This window comes from Microcaecilia unicolor, chromosome 1, assembly GCF_901765095.1.
Source record: "Microcaecilia unicolor chromosome 1, aMicUni1.1, whole genome shotgun sequence".
NCBI lineage: Eukaryota > Metazoa > Chordata > Amphibia > Gymnophiona > Siphonopidae > Microcaecilia > Microcaecilia unicolor.
Genome location: NC_044031.1, coordinates 658,103,151 through 658,124,172, shown reverse-complemented (window position 1 = coordinate 658,124,172; position 21,022 = coordinate 658,103,151). Strand labels below are relative to the sequence as shown.

Genomic DNA, 21,022 nt, shown 5'->3' with positions numbered 1-21,022 from the left:
TAATTAGCACTGATTGGAATTTAGGTGCACAACTTGCTAAGCATATTCTGTACTGATATGCGCTGAACTTCTAATGCGTGCAGGCAAAAAGGGGTGTGGTTATCGGCAGGGAAATAGGCATTTCGTGGGCATTCCAAAATTTACGCGCCTAGTTATAGAATATGACCTAGTGCACCTAAATCTATGTGCAGGGATTTATACCAAATTTTCATTAGTGTAAATGGATGCACATAAATTTAGGCACTGAAATATAAACTAAGCATATTCTATAATCGGCGCCTAAATCTAGGCATCGATTATAGAATACACTTAGTTAGCACTTAGTCTGTGTCTCTTCATGTTCAAGTGTACAGCGCTGCGTACGTCTAGTAGCGCTATAGAAATGATTAGTAGTAGTATTTCAGCACCGATTTTTTTAGGCGCCATATCTAGAATCGCCTCCTTTGTGTCTAAAATGATCAAATACTAGCACTTATGTGGGTAAGCCGAACCCTTATGTACATACCCTGCTCTGTGCATGCGCAATGCTTTTCTATAATTTTGTAACTTGTGTTGGTTACAGAAGCATATGTTGATCATTTAATATGTTCTTTCCACAGACTCACTCATATAACGTATCTCATTAATTTGACATCACTGGAGCTTGGAAGATCAACATAAAAGAACATTTTTATCAGCATCGTGAAAGCACACCCAGAGAACTAAGGCTAAATAGTTTTATATATAAACTGATGGCAGAGCAATTCAAGTTTGGGCCTGATGAGCATTTGCACCCCCATCCATGTTTAGCTATTTCCTACTATTTGTGCACCCCAGCTGCATGACTGCTGTATGCAGACTGTTTGTAAAAAGATTGCTGGCTGCCGACACGTCTGTGACACATGCAGTTCTGCAGGGATGGCCTGAATGTGCAATGCTCTGCATTCTCAGCCACCTTACACGCAGCTCAGAGACGAGAGTGGGCTTCAGAATATCTCCACTGTACAGGCTGAAGTTGGAGACTGCTGGACAGTACCTTCTTGCTCCAAACAAATTAGGCCATAAATAACCAATAACTGTACATTAGGGGCATTTTTACTAAGCCACACAACAGCTTTACTATTAATAGCACAATTTAATGCATGTTAGAAGCAAAACCTTCAGTGTAATGTTTTGCATTGAAAGAGGATGTGGTTAGGGGGGAGCAGCTGTGATGTTACTGCCTGTTAACCTAACATCTTTTAATGCAGGAAGCAGTTAACTACATCTTTTGCTGTGCAGTTAAAATTTCCATAGTAGCATGCTGCTTGTACAGTTAACATTACTGCAATGTGCGTTAACATCTGCACTGATTTCCACACCCCTTTCACAAACCCTTCCCTGCATTTAAATAAAATTCTGCATTAGGTGTTTAATGTGGAATTTAATGTGTTGTAATGGGATTTGCTATGCACTATGGATTTTATTTAAAAGCACATTAACAAATTGATATAACCCACATTAAATACTTAATGCAGCTCAGTAAATATGCCCCTTACATATTAATTGTAATTAGCCTTTTGGGGAATATAGATGTCTTAATCTAACACTATATCATGTTTAGGTGTGAATTCTCCATCTCTGCCAGAATGTCTCCTAATGAACTCCAGCAAACATTAGCAAAAACCTAGACTCTTTGCTATGCTACCCAAAGGAGCCTAAATTGCTGACCTAGCAGGGTTCATTACAGCCACTTTTTGGAAGGTTCGACTTTTGCTAGGATTTCTATTGGCATAGTGAGAAACACCTGTAGGAGGAGTTCATATAGAGAAAATGATTCTGGTTTTTATGTCGTTTACAGAGAAGAGACTATATATTTATGTAATAAAGAGACTATTTTGTTACCCTGTGATTAGAATTAAATAGTTGTATAATGATTTATTTTTTAGTGGATGGGTCAAAGCTGTGTAATCATAGCATAACTACAACTTGTGTCCTATGGTATCCTCTTCAAAAACCAGGGCCTCAGAATAGCCATTTCTACTCGTTGAGTTGACAGATGAACTAGTGAAGGCTCTAATCACAGACACTGACATACTGGATACAAGTGTATGAACAAAAACTCTATTTTTTCATGTAAAACTATTAACTAAAAGAATGTTAGTCATATTGCTTCCTTGATCCTATACCCCCAAAATAAAAATTGCCACACATTCATTTTGGGTCTGAGACCTTACCACCAGCCATTGACTTAGCAGTAAAGTCTCTCACATTAACCATGTGGTACTCGCCTACACACATCAAGTTGGAGTTACCACCCGATTTTCACCGTGTGCCAGAAAATAAAATATATTTTCAGATGTGTGTAAAAAATGAAATTAGTGTATGGACCACGTGGTAGCCAGACGATAACTCCAAATTGGCACGCATTGGGCACCCATAGGCGCCTAAGCAGCTTAGTAAAAGGGCCCCTTATTATGGAATGTAACAGGGAAATCAGAGCACATGGCCCTGTGTGCAATAGGGTAAAACCAGGACTACTGGATCCATCTGTCCTGGGTGGGGGGAACCCACAAAGCCAGTTTAACACAGAGTACAAGGTCAATTCCTGCCATTTACTTGAGCACGTTAACAGAATCATGTAATGAGATTCAACTGTTTCTACTGAGGCTCACTCTTCTTAAGTACTGGCTGTATTATGACTAGTTGTGTCTCAGGTCTAGTTAGTAAGCCGTTACTACCATGTTTTAAATTGGGAGGGGAAAGGGATTAGAGATGGGAGTACAGCAGAGGCGTAGCTGGGGGGAGGGGCACAAGAGGAGCAGCGGCTCTCCAAAATAGGGTTTGAATAAAATGGCGCCTATGTGGATCGGCCCATCAGCCTTGCACCGGTGCCTATTTTACATAAAGTCTGCTCTTCCTGGCGTCAAAGCCTGGCTAGGCTTCTGGGGTACAGGGCTGACATTAGGGGGTAAAAACTAGGGCAGTTGTCCTAGGCCCCCAAGTATTATTCCTCAAGCTGAAGGAAGCATAGCATGAAGGAAAGATTTGGGGACCCCTCCCCAGTTTCTGTCCTGGGACCCTGTACATCTAACAGCAGAGACTGCAGAAGTAGGGATCGTCAATTGGATCTGTAATGATTAAAAGCATAAATCCTTTAACTAAAGGTCAAGGTTCAACCAAGCTGAATCAGTCTCCTCCCTTATTCTTGCCAAACGTTTGTTTTTTTATGTTTTTGTGCTATGAAATGTGATTATTTGTAATTTCTTTAAGTAATATTCTTTATTTAACTGTACTTGTATCATTTATATTGTCTGAGAGCAAGATAGGAAGATCAAAGGGAAGGTATGACTGCAAGTAGGGTTTCAGTTTAAAAAGAAACTGGCCAATTGTGGGACAATTCTAATTCTCAATTTGCATGTGCAATTTAACTGAACAAGCCAATTAGTGCCAACTTTTTAACAAGCAAATATTGGCACTATTTAGAATTAATTGGGACCAATGCATATAAAGTTAAGCACAGGATTCATATCTAAAATTTACACACATTCCAAAAATGGGGGTGCAGAATTGGGAAGGTCATGGGCGTGGCTTCAAGTTACATATGTAATTACAGAAGAATAGTGCTCCACCCCTAAATTTAGGCATGGGCATTTGCACTACATTTTCATTGGTGCAAGTGTCTGCACCTAAATTTAAACACAACTCTCTACATAAGCATGTATTCTATAAACTGTGCTGAACTTTAGGTGCAGCTTATAGAACACCAAATAAGTGGGCTTTTTTTCAGGGCCAATTTTTTAGGCGGCATTTGTAGAATTTACCCCAGTGTGTTTCAGCAAGAGGCATAAGTGGGACATAACCTACAGCTTTTTGGCTGGCATAAGTGCAAGCACCTAAATGGTATAGATACTTCTATACCAGGTTACACTAGTATCCCATAAAAGAAACTAGATGGCTACTTGCCTTTGAATAGGTTCTCACTGTATGGCTTTTGACAGTGTGTTATTTCTAGCAAAAAAGGTGCCAGTACTCAAATGCCAGGCCATCCTTCAGGGTGAGGTGATCACTGAGGAACCCACCCCATAAGAGCCAGGCCCCCTGCAACCAGTCACAGAATCTATGACAAGGCAGAATTGGTGTGTAGAGCCTGAGCTCTTTCATTAAAACTTGGGGTCCATGGGTCAATTTTAGCAGACAATAGAAAAGGTGCTGGTACTCAGTACCCCCAAGTACCCCCTCAAAACAAGCCCTGGCTTTCGAACACGTAACTAGAAGGGCCCACTTATATTACTGCCTCCTTAATGTTTACTTCCAAAAATTGGATCAGGGCTCTTTGATTTCATTCCTTGCAGGCTGAAATAGTTTTGATTTCTAGGGTAACAAAACTATGGAAATGATCTTGGTTCTTTGACCACTTTGAATATTCACAGTGGAAAGGCTGAAAGACCTTTTAGTCCACAAGGCCCAGTTTTAGAGCCCAAATTAAGGGGCCTTTTTACCAAAGCTTAGTTTGCTCTAATGGACATTAGCATACATGAAGTATCAAACGGACCATAGCTATAAAATAGGATGTGCAGCATTTAGCACAGTGTTTTTTCCAAGTCCGGTGCCTTAGCAGCCAGGTTTTCAGGATATCCACAATGAACTTGATTTTTATGCACTGCTTCCATTCTATGCAAATCTCTTTCATATATATATTCATTGTGGATATCCTGAAAACCTGACTAGCAAGTACTCCAGGACTAGACTTAGAAAACCAGTGACGTACCCAAGGGCAGGGCAGAGGGGTGCAGGGAATAGCCATGTGGTTGTCTGCTCCGTTGGTTCCCTGCTCCCTTTGCTGTTACTTCCTGTTCCGGGGCCGAGGGAGTAGGGAGCCACGCGGCTGCTTCCTGCACTCCAGCAGGTAAGAAAAATGCACGCAGGAGGGGGGGGGGGCGCAGTAGCGATCCGCCCCTGATAGCAGCCAACCAAGGAACGCCACTGATGTAGCATAAACTTTAGGAAAAGGGCCCCTAAGTCCTCCACAATATTTATATTTTTCACTTTTGAAATTAAAATGTAATTGAAATTCCTCATTGCATGATCTCTTCCCTTGTGTGCTACTTGACAATCTAATAGAGTTGCTGTCTATGGACTCCCACATACTGTTCTTTATGCAATGCATCAAACGCTGTATGTTTTGGTGGAATTACCCCATACTTCTTTTCTTTAAAAAGTAAACATTTTAAACCTGGGTTAACCCTTCTATGAAAAAAGTGTTCGTGCATTTTGTCCATTTCAGACACTTAACCTCAAGGGTTCCTCTTTGGCATTTTTGCTCTTTAGTACCAGAGAGACAACAAGAAGGTATTTGATCAGAGCTCTGGAAAGGCTGGGATAATGCCTAAGGCAGTGATTCTCAAACCTGGTCCTGGAAGCACCCAGCCAGGTCAGCTTTTCAGGATATGCATAATGAATATTCATAAAAGAGATTTACCTGCAGTGCATGCAACTCTCTCTAATGAATAGCCATTGAGTATCCTGAAAACCTGCTCCAGGAGCAGGCTTGGGAAGCACTGGCAGCTAAGTAACTGGTACCAGCGTGTTGGTTTCACAGTAGCCATATATCACTACTATTCAAGAAAAGCCAAAAGAAAGGGTCCAGGTGCAACTGGAATTCACACTGACACATCCTTTCAGACTGTGTACCAGCAGCCTTTTAAAGGCAGCAGCTGTACAGACAGAATATTTACTGTATTTATAGGAAGAGATAAAAGGCAACAGCAACTTCACTTAAGTGGCAACAATGGAAAGTGTCTTTGGCGCCATTTGGGGCTTATTGTATGCCCCGAATGCACACCCATTACAACAGAGATGCCTCAGTCCAAAACACTAAGTTGCAGTTCTTTTCTACCATCTATATTCAAAGAGCAGACTGGTGAATAGTTTAGACTTCCCACAAACCAGCAAACTAGCACCTGTTCAGAAGAACCTGAGCCATGAGTCTAATTTGTGACTAGTTGTATATTAAGCCTTGCAATAAACAAATATGTACTTTCAAGGTTCTGCAATCCAATTAAGTCCAACAAACTGGAAGGAAAAAGAAATGGCTTTATAGGACCATCATTGCTATACTTACTTCAGGTACAGAGTATTCCTTTAAATATTTGAGAAAAGTAATTTACAGTAGACAATAGGGTTGTCAACTTTCAAAGCAGTTAAAAAGAAAATGCCAGTGCCCCTTTTCCATTGCAGGTCTCTCTCTAAGCAGCAGGACCCAGTCTTGGGGGCCTAGCGGTAGAAACAACCCTGACTCAGGTGGCCAGTACATTCACTCCTCCTAAGAGAAAAGCATGTACTGGCCAGTCCTGGCTCCTGTGTCTTCAACCGCATTGCTGCTGCCTCTGCCATTGGAGCTAGAACTGGTTCCTGTCGTTTAAAGGGGGGGGGGGGGGGGGGAGGGAGAAAAAAAGTCTAAAAGGAGAGGATAAAAGGAACTTCTAAGTAGAAGGGGAGGAGGTTCTCGCACAAGAGACATGGCCAAAGCCTTACTGGCATATTGCTGGTTTAAAGAGAGATCCTACTGTCAGCCAAATTCCAGATAACTGACAATTCTAAGAGTCTCTGGGAAGATGGCTAGGCACAGAGCAGTGTGGGAGCCACTGTCTCTGTATAGCACAGCTTTGGGAAAATTAAGCATTTGGCCTTCAACTTTCCCAGCTCCTCCTCACTACTACTGCAATGTATCAACTGACGCCTTATCACTGAAGCTCCAATCTAGGGCCATACAGTATTTCAGCTTGTGATAGGAGATAAGCGGTACATGAAGGCAGATTGGGTTTTGCTTCCATTGAAAGCAATGGAAGTAAAACCCAGACTGGCTCAATCTGTCCTCCTTTTTCTGGAGCCATATGGTAACCTTAAGTGAGAAGATCCAAAAATGCCTGCTGAGGCAATCAAGTGGGCTGCACTACTTTTTTTTTTTCCGCTCCAAGGACTTTCTAGATACAGGGTTGCAGCAACTTCAAGAGGGGAAATTTATGCTAGCCTTAAGTGATATCACAGAGGGGAGAGAGCATGTTTTGCACAATCTCCCAGATGACAGTACAAAATTTTAAATTGGGTTCATGACATGTAGCTCTAGTCTAGACCACCTTTGGAACGATCTGAAGGTTTTTGGGCAGGGCAAGGGCTGAACCCCTCCTCCCTTGACTTCCTGGCGATGAGTGGTTTTTGCATGCTTGCATTTCCTCCTCTTCCCCCCCTCTCCCTTTCATTTAAAAGTAGTACATACAAGTAAAGACTACCCAAACAGCACACCAGAGCTTTTGTACACACCTATATCCACACCTCTGCTCCTTAGTAGATTGAGGGGCTGATGCTCAAGTTAGATCCATAGTAGATAGTGAGTGATGCTCAGAGGAAACTGCACAAGATCCACTTAAGTTAAGCAAGCAGCTTGGTAGGAAAGCACCTGGTAAAGGAGCAGAATAGTCTCTTGGTAAGTGTTCATGTTCTGTGCAGACCCAGGAAGCCCATTGGTGTAGTTGCAGAGCACTGGCTCCACCTTCTTCCTGCAGCTTTGTCTTCCCTCAGGTTCCCCTGATGATTTTGCTTGGGAATCTCCTTGTTGAAAAACCACAGCTGATCTTATAGGGGCTTCTCCCATTAGCTCCACCTGCTTCCTGCAGCTTTGTCTTCCCTCAGGTTCCCCTGATGATTTTGCTTGGGAATCTCCTTGTTGAAAAACCACAGCTGATCTTATAGGGGCTTCTCCCATTAGCTCCACCTGCTTCCTGCAGCTTTGTCTTCCCTCAGGTTCCCCTAATGATTTTGCTTGGGAATCTCCTCCTTTGTTGAAAGACCACAGCTGATCTTATAGGGGCTTCTCCCATTAGCTATCTGCTTGTTTCTCTACCCCTCTAAGCTATTCTCTAAGTTTTGTTATTGAGAAATGCAGAATACATCTCACAGGAGTCACACTGACTACGCCAGGCCAGCCAGAAAAGAAAGTGTAGTTAAAAAAAAATAATAATAAAAAAATAAAAAAGGGTATGTGCTCCTTTCTGTGCATTGCACAGAATGCTCATTTTAATCCCACACTGTCACGCAGAATGCCTTTGTGCATTAGACGTTAAATAACCTTTTTTTAGACCAGCTCTAACCAGTCTGAGGCAAACATTGCAACCACAGTAATCTTTGTGCATTGGGCACAGCTTTAGGCTACTTGAACTTTTCTGGAAGCTGATGGGAGAAGAAACCTCAAAATAATGGCTACTGCCATGGATTTCAGGACCTTCTCAGAGCCAAGCATTCCGTTTTAGCCCTAGCACCTTCAAGGTAAAATAGACACTACAGCCCCAGTAATAGAAACTAGAGCTGTACCAAATATTTGTATTTGACTAAATAGTGATCTCAATTCAACTATGAATAAGCTGGTGCTCTACTGTACAGGACCTGATTTCACATTGCTTTTTGTTGTGTTAGAGCTGTGCATGGTTTGTAGCACTACAGAATTAATCTTTTGCCGAGATCAACACCTTCCTCCACCCATCCAAACATTTTGTTTTTAAATTGCGAAGGAAATCATAGGCCTATATTTTCTTCTATTATGAATTGTATAGTCCAGAAGACATGGTGGGGGAGTATGGTAATGGTAATAAGTATTCAATGTTAGATAGTGAAGGCCATGTCACTGTCACGCAGACAATGGGGTGGGGGGTCTGATCAGATACTAGGTGGAGTATCATGTAGAAGTTTTAATCAGGGATGTGTCGTATATATATTTAAAAAAAAAAAAGTACAAACTGGTTTTGGGCAGAATTTGTTTTCTTCAGATGTATGAACTGACGATGGGAGAGGTCATTGATCTCTTCAAGCCACCCCCTTAACTGACTTTTGCTAAATATGCTAGCGGGACTATATTTTTCTGCACCTTCTGCTAAACAGGCAGTGCAGGCCATCACTCGTTCATGAGAGGTGAATATTAGTGTTATGTATATGCACTAACAAGCCATGTACAGATCCTGTGTTGTACTTACAGAAATTACAATAGTCTAACACTATATAAGGTGCAGTGCAATGCTTTACTTCTGACAGACTCATTACTAACGCCCTTATTACTGACAAACTTATGCTGCTATGGGAACTGGTTATTTAATTCTGTTACCAGTGTTGGTTGATGGGAATCTGGAGACTAAGTTGGACAGCTTGACAGTGGCATTCCTAGGGTGACTGACATCCGGGGCGGATTGCCGATGCGCACCCCCCCCCCCCCGGGTGCATTTTTACCTGCTTGGGGGGGGGGGTGCCACGCGCCTGTCGGCTTCGCTCGTTCCATGCTCCCTCTGCCCTGGAACAGGAAGTAACCTGTTCCGGGGCAGAGGGAGCAAGGAACGAGCGGAGCTTGACAGGCACACGCCACCTCCCCAGCGGCGTGCACCCGGCGCGGACCGCACCCACCGCCCCCCCCCCCCCTCTTGGTACGCCACTGCAGCTTGAGACTGCCCAGGTATATCACTTACTGCTTGGCACCAGGTAAGAAAATTCTTACTACAGTACTGTGTATATGGCTAGGCTTTATTTGTCCTAATTAGATTGTAAGCTCTGTCAAGCAGGGACGTCTTCATGTTCAATTGTACAGCTCTACCTACAGCTAGTAGCACTATGGAAATAAGTAGTAGTAGTCACGTTTTCTGCTGCTAAAACAAAGCAAATATATTATAGAAACTTTGAGGAAGACTTCTGAATAATTTGAACAAGTATTTTAGCTTCTACTTGTTACTTTCATATCACAGCAAGGAATGTTTCTCTCTCATCTTAGTGTTTCACTCAGGGTTGGTTTCAGGGATATCCTTCCTTCCAGTTTGAAGTATTCTCAAGCCCCTCTGGGTTATGCCCCTCCTTCCTGGGGGAGAGGCTCCCAGGTTTGTCCCAATAGTTAGCAACTGCACATCTTCCAGGCTTAGCTGGTTTCACGATACTTCCCCCTTAAATCATGGAGCTAGCTTGTTTGGTCTGTTCATTATACCACTTATGCCATGATTCAACATATCCTCCCTCTCCCAGGTTTCTTCAGTATTATATTACTTCTATGGAGGCCAAGCAGACCCTACCTTTTGAATTTACACGCGAATTCTATCCTAGCTTTATGTTTTAGATACAATCCCGTATGTATCCTATGTTCACCTCCAGCCACTGGGGAAAAAAAAAAAAAAAAAAAAAAAAGCAAGATTGAATCCTCTAGTTGGAGAGCCACCAAGGATCCTCAGTTACTGCCTCATAAAATTCTTGCTTCATTTATGTAGATAAGAGCACACCTGTTCACCAAGGAGCAGGTTTTGGCTAACAGGATACCACCCTCACCAACTCCTTGAGCAAGTTTAGACATAGCAACAAACTGGCAAAACTGAAAGTAACTGTGCAACAAGTTTTATTTAAAAGTTACACTTCCCTAAAAAAAAAAGTGCATAGAATCATCTTCCATAACAGTAGCAGAGAAAGCAGCAGTTCAGGCATCAGTAAACCATCCAGATATTTAGGGGAGGAGAGATGTGTGGTTGCATGTCACTCTGTCAGTGCTTTCTGGTACTACAGTTTTGCATTTCCCCAGCCAGAGGACACTGGAGTCTAGAGCTCACATATAAAAGACTAGGACTTACCACTGAAAAGAGTCCAACATTTTGGCTGGAAAGTTAATTTGGCAAACATATTCCACTTACGATTTCAGTTCCTTTCAGTATAATCCAATGACACTTAACTAAAGCCAGATACTTGTCCCATCATTCATCAAGACTCTCCTTTCCATATATCTTCCATCTTGAAAGCCAAATGAATTTTGCTTTGTACAGCAACATTTTTACAGCTGAACTGTCCCTCAAGAATGTTCTAATACTTTATCTACTGTAACTGAAACCCTCCCTCCCCCACCTCTGGATGCCCAGTATAGTTGCTACTGAGCAAAAACAGTACACACTGAATGAACATAAAACCAAGCGAGATTGTAGCCAGGACGACCAGATATCCAAGAAACTTTGGCACATCATTTTTCAGACTGCAGGCTTCTGGAGGTCTCCTGTGATTCACGGCTGGAGAAGGGGAAAAAACAAAAAAAACACTTAGTATTCCTCCATGACTTCCTAGAACATGAGGTATATCATGACAAGCTTAGAGAAACAAAGGCATGCACTAAAGAACCCCTTGTAGATGGGCAAGAAGAGGGCTTCCTAAGCAGGCCCTGGGGACCTCAGTATGTTGGGTTCTCAGGAAGTCTATAGTATGCATTAATGTTTGCATAAACTTGGGTTTCTTCCAGGAGCAATATCTTCAAGTGGATTATTTTCCCCACATACTCAGTGAAGTTTTTTTACTGGCATGGTATGATCTCAGTAATTTAGGGCTAACACATATACTTACATTGTGCCCAAATAGCTTCCTTCTGGAGGTCATAGGTTTCCTATACGTATCCTATCAAGGCTGTGGCACCCAGAGCAATAGAAAATGTTTTATGTACATTTGTGCATAGTCATTACAGATGGCATGCCATTTCTTTTAGCAAAAGAACTGGCATGAGATTAGCCAGCTACAATAGAAGGTCCCAAAACAGCATGCTACTTGCAAGTGGACCTCCAAATGCCTTGATTGTGTAAGCAAGACTGCCACAGCCTTCCTGCTTGTGCTTTCACAAAATGCCACTTACTAGAATTGACACACTACGTTTAAAACTAGATTTTGTTGCGATGCAGCATGTTACCACCCTTCTACACAGAACTGGTCTATAGGGCCAGCTACATTAGGGAATTCAGTCGAGAAGCTTATTTTTCTCCATTTTGATATATAGCTACTCAATGGCTTAGTAGTTTGTGCATGACTCATGTTTAAAAGAACAGCAAGTACCTGTTTTACTTCAGTAAAATGGTAATAGCTTAGTACTTTCTGCATTTACAAGCTATTTGTTGCCTATTAAAATAGCTTGATGCATGAAGGTTAGGGTGTAGTGAACAGTGTCAGTTTAATAAAAGGTTCAAGGTGTGATCTGGAAAGCTAGACTGGTAAGCCCAATGCCAGTAATTGTTTTCTACTGCCAGGCCAAATAGTAAAAGTGGATTATCCCATTAAAACCATGGTTAAGCTAATGAGAGGCAAGACTTCCTTGACTAAATCTACAAGTCTGCCCATTTTGGAGTGAAAATACATGTGGATTAAACTGAGCCAGTTGATGTGTTATCTGGTATTTTACATGTTTGAGGAAGTTAGTTCCAATCCACAATACAGATTGTTATAAGGTGGTGGCCTAATTAGAAAGGTGAATATTAGAGTGACCTAGATAATCTGTATTGGAGTGCTTTTAATACTTTGAATGGGAACAAGTGATCATAAGAGCAGCCATACTGGGTCAGACCAATGGTCCATCTAGCCCAGTATCTCTTTTCCAACAGTGGCCAAAGCCAGGTCACAAGTACCTGGCAGAAACGCAAATCATGGCAACACTCTATGCTATCAATCCCAGGACAAGCAGTTGCATCCCCATGTCCACCTCAATAGCAGACTATGGACTTCTCCAGGAACATGTCCAAACCTTTTTTAAACCCAAATACGCTAACCGCTGTTACTACATCCTCTAGGCAAAGGGTTTCAAGAGCTTAACTAGTCAGACTTGTAAGTGATAGGTAATTTATAGTTAACCACAAGTGGATTGTGAAAATTGCAGGAAAATCTAGACAAGTGCAAAAGATGATGCACAAGGGGGGGGGGGGGGGGGGGGGGGGGAGGAGAAGTCATCCAACTATAGCTACATACTAGTTCTATATTAGGCATTTAACCATCCAGGAAGTGTTATTGTGAACAAGATATTGAAATCTTCTGCTCAATATCTGGTGCAGAGGATTAGGATTAGAAATGAGAATCAGTGGCTCTATCACTGGCATCTAAGATTTGGTATCATTAGCTATACTCGTGTCCAAGCTACTGCTGGCCCATTGACATCTCCAAAGCAAAAACCATCTGAGCAGCCAAACCAGTACTAGCAGATTTGAGAGGCTTGGAGAGTGCATTACCATAGTCCAGACAATTTTAAAACTCCATACTACTAGACTGAAAGCCCACCTCTAACATTGCTTTTGACTTGTAACCACTTGTAACCTCCTCTCCTCCTTCCTGTACACATTGATTTGATTTGCTAACTTTATTTTTTGTCTATTAGATTGTAAGCTCTTAGAGCAGGGACTGTCTTTCTTCTATGTTTATGCACTGCTGCGTACACCTTGTAGCGCTATAGAAATGCTAAATAGTAGTAGTAGTAGTTGAGGAGCCAGACTGGATTGATCCAGTTTTTGTAGCAGACCAGCTTGAAGAGCCTCTGTTTGACTAATCTGAATTAAAGTCAATTTTGAATCAGGTTCAGCCTTAATATGTATTGGATATCCATTGTAATTAAATAACGCTTTGTATGTGTACCCAAAAACTGTAGTTCGCATTTGTCCAGGTTAATCTCTGGAGCCTTGCTAAAAAAAAAACAAAAAACCAACCCACACACAATTTAAGGCTCACTTCTAAGCAGTGTGATGAACCACCAGTTTTTAACTGCTACAGTGCAGAAGCAGCAGAGCTAGCAGCACATAGAAGTTTTACCTGCTCAGGGGAAGAGTGGAATCCCCTGTTATCCAGCTCAACAGCACCCTGTCCCATTTCAGCATCCTGCTGCCTTTGGATTGTGGCTTTACTCCGGCGACCAAGCATCCCTGACTTCAGGAACTGGCAAGAAACCAAGAAAAGAGGTAAGGAAAATATGTACAGCTTGACAATTTGATTCTGTGCCTTTCAAAACAGGCCTTTATCAGTCTACACATTCTATGTTCCAGATGCATTAAAATTCATGGTTTGGTCCTTGGAAGTCTCTGGGTTCTTACCAGCATGGCCAGAATGGGTATGAAGAGGATACTCAGTCCACACATGACAATGATAGCAACAGCAAAGCCAGGGAAATCTGTATACTCCAATAGGGGATCTGGCTTAGAGTCTACAAAATTACAGAAATGTAAACAGATCAGTCCATGTTACATTTATTTAAAAAAATAAATAAATAAAAGTTCTAGTTCACCCCATCTACAATTCTGTTAACATACTGAACCCTCAAGGAGTGGTAAAAATTAGTGTGTGGGGAATATTTTAAGAGTGAAGCCATTGAAGGAGATAAACAAGGAAATTAGGGGGGGCCAGCTACTGGATGGAAGACTTGAGCCCTTTCACTTTGAATAAGATGTGCTCTGCAAAACAGAGGTCACCTCAATGTCTGAGAATGCAGGCTCACTAGCTTCATTTGTGCTAAAGAATGTGTGCCTGGTCTATCTGCCTGTGGGCCAAAACACACTGCTACTACCTGTTACCTAGAGAGCTAGAAGTGCTGACCAAGTTGGCAGCAACCCTGAAAATTTACTGTTACGGTAAGTTGTGGAAATATTTTCCTACTAATTTCACCAACAGCCTGTCTTTAGATCCTTCTTAGCATGCTCCTCTCCTTCCTGCAGTAGCACTGCAGCATCTTCTGGGGCCAGCTAATGGATGCAAGACTTGAGCCCTGCAAGCCCTTGACTCCCAATGTAGGATAGAACTAGAGGACATATGGTCAAATAAAGCAAGCCCATTTTCTCAAGCACTCCGTTTCCAACAACCTATAAATGTAAGTTTTTTTTTTGTTTTTTTTTTTTAACTAGACAGGCCCATGTAGTGAGTGGGGTAGCGATTTGTCAAATGTTCAGAGGAATACATAGTAACATAGTAGATGACGGCAGAAAAAGACCTGCATGGTCCATCTAGTCTGCCCAAGATAAACTCATATCTTGAATTTGTACCCGTCTTTTTCAGGGCACAGACCGTATAAGTCTGCCCAGCAGTATTTCCCGCCTCCCAACCACCAGTCCCGTCTCCCATCACCGGCTCTGGTACAGACCGTATAAGTCTGCCCTCCCCTATCCTAGCCTCCCAACCACCAACCCCTCTTCCCCCCACCTGCTCCGCCACCCAATCTCAGCTAAGCTGCTGAGGATCCATTCCTGCTGCACAGGATTCCTTTATGCATATCCCATGCATGTTTGAATTCCGTTACCGTTTTCATCTCCACCACCTCCTGCGGGAGGGCATTCCAAGCATCCACTACCCTCTCCGTGAAAAAAAGACATCTTTTTTGAGTCTGCCCCCCTTCAATCTCATTTCATGTCCTCTCGTTCTACTGCCTTCCCATCTCCGGAAAAGATTTTTTTGCGGATTAATACCTTTCAAGTATTTGAACGTCTATATCATATCACCCCTGTTCCTCCTTTCCTCCAGGGTATACATGTTCAGGTCAGCAAGTCTTTGGTCATACGTCTTGGAACGCAAATCCCATACCATTCTCGTAGCTTTTCTTTGCACCGCTTCCATTTTTTTAACATCCTTCGTAAGGTACGGCCTCCAAAACTGAACACAATACTCCAGGTGGGGCCTCACCAACGACTTGTACAGGGGCAACAACACTTCCTTTCTTCTGCTGATCACACCTCTCTCTATACAGCCTAGCAACCTTCTTGCTACGGCCACCGCCTTGTCACACTGTTTCGTCGCCTTCAGATCCTCGGATACTATCACCCCAAGATCCCTCTCCCCCTCAGTACCTATCAGACTCTCCCCGCCTAACACATACGTCTCTCGTGGGTTTCTACTCCCTAAATGCATCACTTTGCATTTCTTCGCATTGAATTTTAATTGCCAAACCTCAGACCATTCTTCTAGCTTTCTCAGATCCCTTTTCATGCTTTCCACTCCCTCCCGGGCGTCCACTCTGTTGCAAATCTTAGTATCATCCGCAAATAGGCAAACTTTACCTTCTAACCCTTTGGCAATGTCACTCACAAATATATTGAACAAAATCAGCCCCAGCACCGATCCCTGAGGCACTCCGCTACTCACCTTTCCCTCCTCCGAGCGAACTCCATTTACCACCACCCTCTGTCGTCTGTCCGTCAACCAGTTCCTAATCCAGTTCACCACTTCGGGACCTATCTTCAGCCCATCTAGTTTATTTAAGAGCCTTCTGTGAGGAACCGTGTCAAAAGCTTTGCTAAAATCTAAGTAGATTACGTCTATAGCACGTCGATGATTCAATTCTCCAGTTACCCAATCAAAGAATTCAATGAGATTCGTTTGGCACGATTTCCCTCTGGTAAAACCATGTTGTCTCAGATCTTGCAGCTTGTTGGCTTCTAGGAAATTCACTATCGTTTCCTTCAGCATGGCTTCCATTACTTTTCCAATAACCGAAGTGAGGCTTACCGGCCTGAAGTTTCCAGCTTCTTCCCTATCACCACTTTTGTGAAGAAGTACCACCTCCGCCGTTCTCCAGTCCCTCGGAACCTCTCCAGTCTCCAAGGATTTATTAAACAAATCTTTAAGAGGACCCGCCAGGACCTCTCTGAGCTCCCTCAATATTCTGGGGTGGATCCCGTCCGGTCCCATGGCTTTGTCCACCTTTAGCTTTCCAAGTTGTTGATACACACTCTCTTCCATGAACGGTGCTATATCCATTCCATTCTCAGGTGTACTTTTGCCAGTCCCTCGCGGTCCTTCTCCAGGATTTTCTTCAGTGAAAACTGAACAAAAGTATCTATTTAGTAAATTGGCTTTTTCTTCATCATTATCTACATAGCGGTTCGCTGTATCTTTTAGCCTCACAATTCCCTTTTTAGTCCTTCTTTCACTAATATACCTGAAGAAAGTTTTGTCGCCCCTCCTTACATTTCTAGTCATTTGTTCTTCCGCTTGCGCCTTTGCCAGACGTACCTCTCTCTTGGCTTCTTTCAGTTTCATCCGGTATTCCTCCCTGTGTTCCTCTTGAGATCTTCTATATTTCTGGAATGCCAACTCTTTAGCCTTTATTTTCTCAGCCACTTGCTTGGAGAACCATATTGGTTTCCTTTTCCTCTTGCTTTTATTTACTCTCCTTACATAAAGGTCTGTGGCCCTATTTATTGCTTCTTTCAGCCTGGACCACTGCCCTTCCACTTCCTGTTCGTCCTCCCAGCCCATCATCTCCTTCCTCAGGTATTCCCCCATTTTACTAAAGTCAACACGCTTGAAATCCAGGACTTTGAGTTTAGAGTGGCCGCCCTCCACTTCAGCCGTTATATCAAACCAAACCGTTTGATGGTCACTGTTTCCCAGATGTGCACACACTCGCACATTTGACACACTATCCCCATTTGTGAGCACCAGATCCAGCATCGCTCCCTCCCTCGTGGGTTCCGTCACCATCTGTCTGAGCAGAGCACTTTGGAAAGCATCTACGATCTCTCTACTTCTTTCCGATTTGGCAGACGGAACCTTCCAATCTACATCCGGCAGATTGAAATCTCCCATCAACAGAACCTCTTTTTTCTTTCCTAATTTTTGAATATCTGCAATCAGATCTATCTAGTTCCTCTAATTGTGTGGGGGGGTCTGTAGATAACACCCATGTGGACAGAAGTTCTATCCTCTCTTTTTAAGGTGATCCATATCACTTCTTCTTTTCCTCAGGTCCCTGTCATTTCAGTCGCCATGATATCATTCCTCACATACATAAGTACATAAGTAATGCCATACTGGGAAAAGACCAAGGGTCCATCGAGCCCAGCATCCTGTCCACGACAGCGGCCAATCCAGGAAAAGGGCACCTGGCAAGCTTCCCAAACGTACAAACATTCTATACATGTTATTCCTGGAATTTTGGATTTTTCCAAGTCAGTTTAGTAGCGGTTTATGGACTTGTCCTTTAGGAAACCGTCCAACCCCTTTTTAAACTCTGCTAAGCTAACCGCCTTCACCACTTTCTCCGGCAACGAATTCCAGAGTTTAATTACACGTTGGGTGAAGAAAAGGTCTCTCCGATTTGTTTTAAATTTACTACACTGTAGTTTCATCGCATGCCCCCTAGTCCTAGTATTTTTGGAAAGCGTGAACAGAAGCTTCACATCCACCTGTTCCACTCCACTCATTATTTTATATACCTCTATCATGTCTCCCCTCAGCCGTCTCTTCTCCAAGCTGTATAGCTCTAGCCTCCTTAGTCTTTCTTCATAGGGAAGTCGTCCCATCCCCGCTATCATTTTAGTCGCCCTTCGCTGCACCTTTTCCAATTCTACTATATCTTTGAGATGCGGCGACCAGAATTGAACACAATACTCAAGGTGCGGTCGCACCATGGAGCGATACAACGGCATTATAACATCCTCACACCTGTTTTCCATACCTTTCCTAATAATACCCAGCATTCTATTCGCTTTCTTAGCCGCAGCAGCACACTGAGCAGAAGGTTTCAGTGTGTTATCGACGACGACACCCAGATCCCTTTCTTGGTCCGTAACTCCTAACGTGGAACCTTGCATGACGTAGCTATAATTCGGGTTCTTTTTTCCCACATGCATCACCTTGCACTTGCTCACATTAAACATCATCTGCCATTTAGCCGCCCAGTCTCCCAGTCTCGTAAGGTCCTCTTGTAATTTTTCACAATCCTGTCGTGATTTAACGACTTTGAATAACTTTGTGTCATCAGCAAATTTAATTACCTCGCTAGTTACTCCCATCTCTAAATCATTTATAAATATATTAAAAAGCAGCGGTCCTAGCACGGACTCCTGAGGAACCCCACTAACTACCCTTCTCCATTGTGAATACTGCCCATTTAACCCCACTCTCTGTTTCCTATCCTTCAACCAGTTTTTAATCCACAATAGGACATTTCCTCCTATCCCATGACCCTCCAATTTCCTCTGTAGCCTTTCATGAGGTACCTTGTCAAACGCCTTTTGAAAATCCAGATACACAATATCAACCGACTCCCCTTTGTCCACATGTTTGTTCACTCCTTCAAAGAATTGAAGTAAATTGGTCAGGCAAGATTTCCCCACACAAAAGCCATGCTGACTTGGTCTCAGTAATCCATGTCCTCGGATGTGCTCTGTAATTTTGTTTTTAATAATAGCCTCTACCATTTTCCCAGGCACCGACGTCAGACTCACTGGTCTATAATTTCCCGGATCTCCCCTGGAGCCTTTTTTAAAAATGTGCGTTACATTGGCCACCCTCCAATCTTCCGGTACCACGCTCTATTTTAAGGATAAGTTGCATATCACTAGCAGTAGCTCCGCAAGCTCGTTTTTCAGTTCTATCAGTACTCTAGGATGAATACCATCCGGTCCAGGAGATTTGCTACTCTTCAGTTTGCCGAACTGCCCCATTACGTCCTCCAGGTTTACCGTGAAGTCAGTAAGTTTCTCCAACTCGTCCGCTTGAAATACCATTTCTGACACCGGTATCCCACCCAAATCTTCCTCGGTGAAGACTGAAGCAAAGAATTCATTCAGTCTCTCCGCTACGTCTTTGTCTTCCTTGATCGCCCCTTTTACCCCTCGGTCATCCAGCGGCCCAACCGATTCTTTTGCCGGCTTCCTGCTTTTAATATACCGAAAAAATTTTTTACTATGTTTTTTTGCCTCTAATGCTATCTTTTTTTCATACTCCCTCTTGGCCTTCTTAATCTGCGCTTTGCATTTGCTTTGACACTCCTTATGCTGTTTCTTGTTATTTTCAGACGGTTCCTTCTTCCATTTTCTGAAGGCGTTTCTTTTAGCCCTAATAGCTTCCTTCACCTCACTTTTCAACCAGGCCGGGTGTCTTTTGGACTTCTGTTTTTCTTTTCTAATTTGCGGAATATGTATGGCCTGGGCCTCCGGGATGGTATTTTTGAACAGCGTCCACGCCTGTTGTACAGTTTTTACTCTCTCAGTTGCCCCCCTAAGTTTTTTTTTTACCGTTCTTCTCATTTTATCATAGTCTCCTTTTTTAAAGTTAAACGCTAATGTATTTGACTTTCTGTGTACAGTTACTTCAAGGTCGATGTCAAAACTGATCATATTATGGTCACTGTTATCAAGCGGCCCCAGTACCATAACGTCCCTCACCAGATCATGCGCTCCACTAAGGACCAAGTCTAGAATTTTTCCTTCTCTCGACGGCTCCTGCACCAGTTGCTCCATAAAGCTGTCCTTGATTTCATCAAGGAATTGTATCTCTGTAGCGTGTCCCGATGTTACATTTACCCAGTCTATATTTGGATAATTGAAGTCACCCATTATCATCACATTGCCCATTTTGTTCGCGTCTCCTCCACCTTTACGACCCTCTCTATCTTTCCTAAATAGATTATAGCCTGGTATGCTTGCATCCCATTCGTGGGAACTGTTGAGCCATGTCTCTGTGATTGCAACAACATCTAAGTCTGACTCCAACATCAGGGCTTGAAGGTCATGAACTTTATTGCTTAGACTACGAGCATTTGTGGCCATTGCTTTCCACCTATATTTCTTGGTATGTGTTTTAACATTAGTGATTTGGGGGTGTCTTTTCACTTTGGGTACCTTCATGTCTTTTTGTTCCAACTTTATTGCTTTTTCCTCTGCTTCAGTTCTATTTTCAGGAGCATTACAGTGCTGTAATGGAGCAAAAGAATTCTTTAGTGGCAACACTTGTGCGGGTGGATGCTTCTGTGTCACATGACGAAGTCTGCCTGAGCCTACTGTGAACCATCTGTTCTTATGTGGTTTTATTCTTTGAGGGAGTGGTGAGAAGCTATTTCTCTGTCCAGTCCTAGAAGCTGCTTTAATTGTATCCAATTCTTGCATTACTTTACTGAGCTCTTGTTTAAAACTAGATAGTTGAAGACAGATAGGGCAAGCTTTAAGTCTCCAGATGATTGGCCTTGAAACTAAAGTACCACAATTATTGCAGAGAATAAAAGCCATCCTGATTTCTTGAATTGGGTATGAACAGGTGTACTTAGTTGGGGTTAACAGTCTGTAAGACTGCCTGTGTATGATTAAGTTAATGAGGTTTGGTTTGTCTATAAATGAGTGGAAAACCCTGGGGTGGGTGGGATTATAAGTCCCAAGTGCCAGCTAACTACTGTTAAGGCAATTCTCTGGGTGGGACCAGAATTTTCAAATGATTTAACTTCCAAATTTGCCCTATAGGCAGAAAGTTGAGACGTTTGGAATTTAAAAGGTCCAAA

General features: G+C 42.7%; 2 protein-coding genes across 2 annotated transcripts in view; one reads left to right on the top strand and one right to left on the bottom strand.

The window, feature by feature from the left end:
• Positions 1-2,318, top strand: part of LOC115457324 (putative GPI-anchored protein pfl2) — a 38,832-nt gene extending 36,514 nt beyond the window's left edge. The window contains exon 12 of the mRNA XM_030186746.1: positions 600-2,318. Coding sequence (XP_030042606.1) covers positions 600-626 — 27 coding nt within the window. The 3' untranslated portion in view covers positions 627-2,318. The remainder of the gene's footprint in view (positions 1-599) is intronic.
• Positions 2,319-10,343: 8,025 nt separating this feature from the next.
• Positions 10,344-21,022, bottom strand: part of LOC115457306 — a 58,352-nt gene continuing 47,673 nt past the window's right edge. The window contains exons 12-14 of the mRNA XM_030186730.1: positions 13,851-13,960; positions 13,573-13,695; positions 10,344-11,030 (exon numbers count right to left, since the gene is read on the bottom strand). Of these exons, the coding sequence (XP_030042590.1) occupies positions 11,025-11,030; positions 13,573-13,695; positions 13,851-13,960 (239 nt within the window). The 3' untranslated portion in view covers positions 10,344-11,024. The remainder of the gene's footprint in view (positions 11,031-13,572; positions 13,696-13,850; positions 13,961-21,022) is intronic.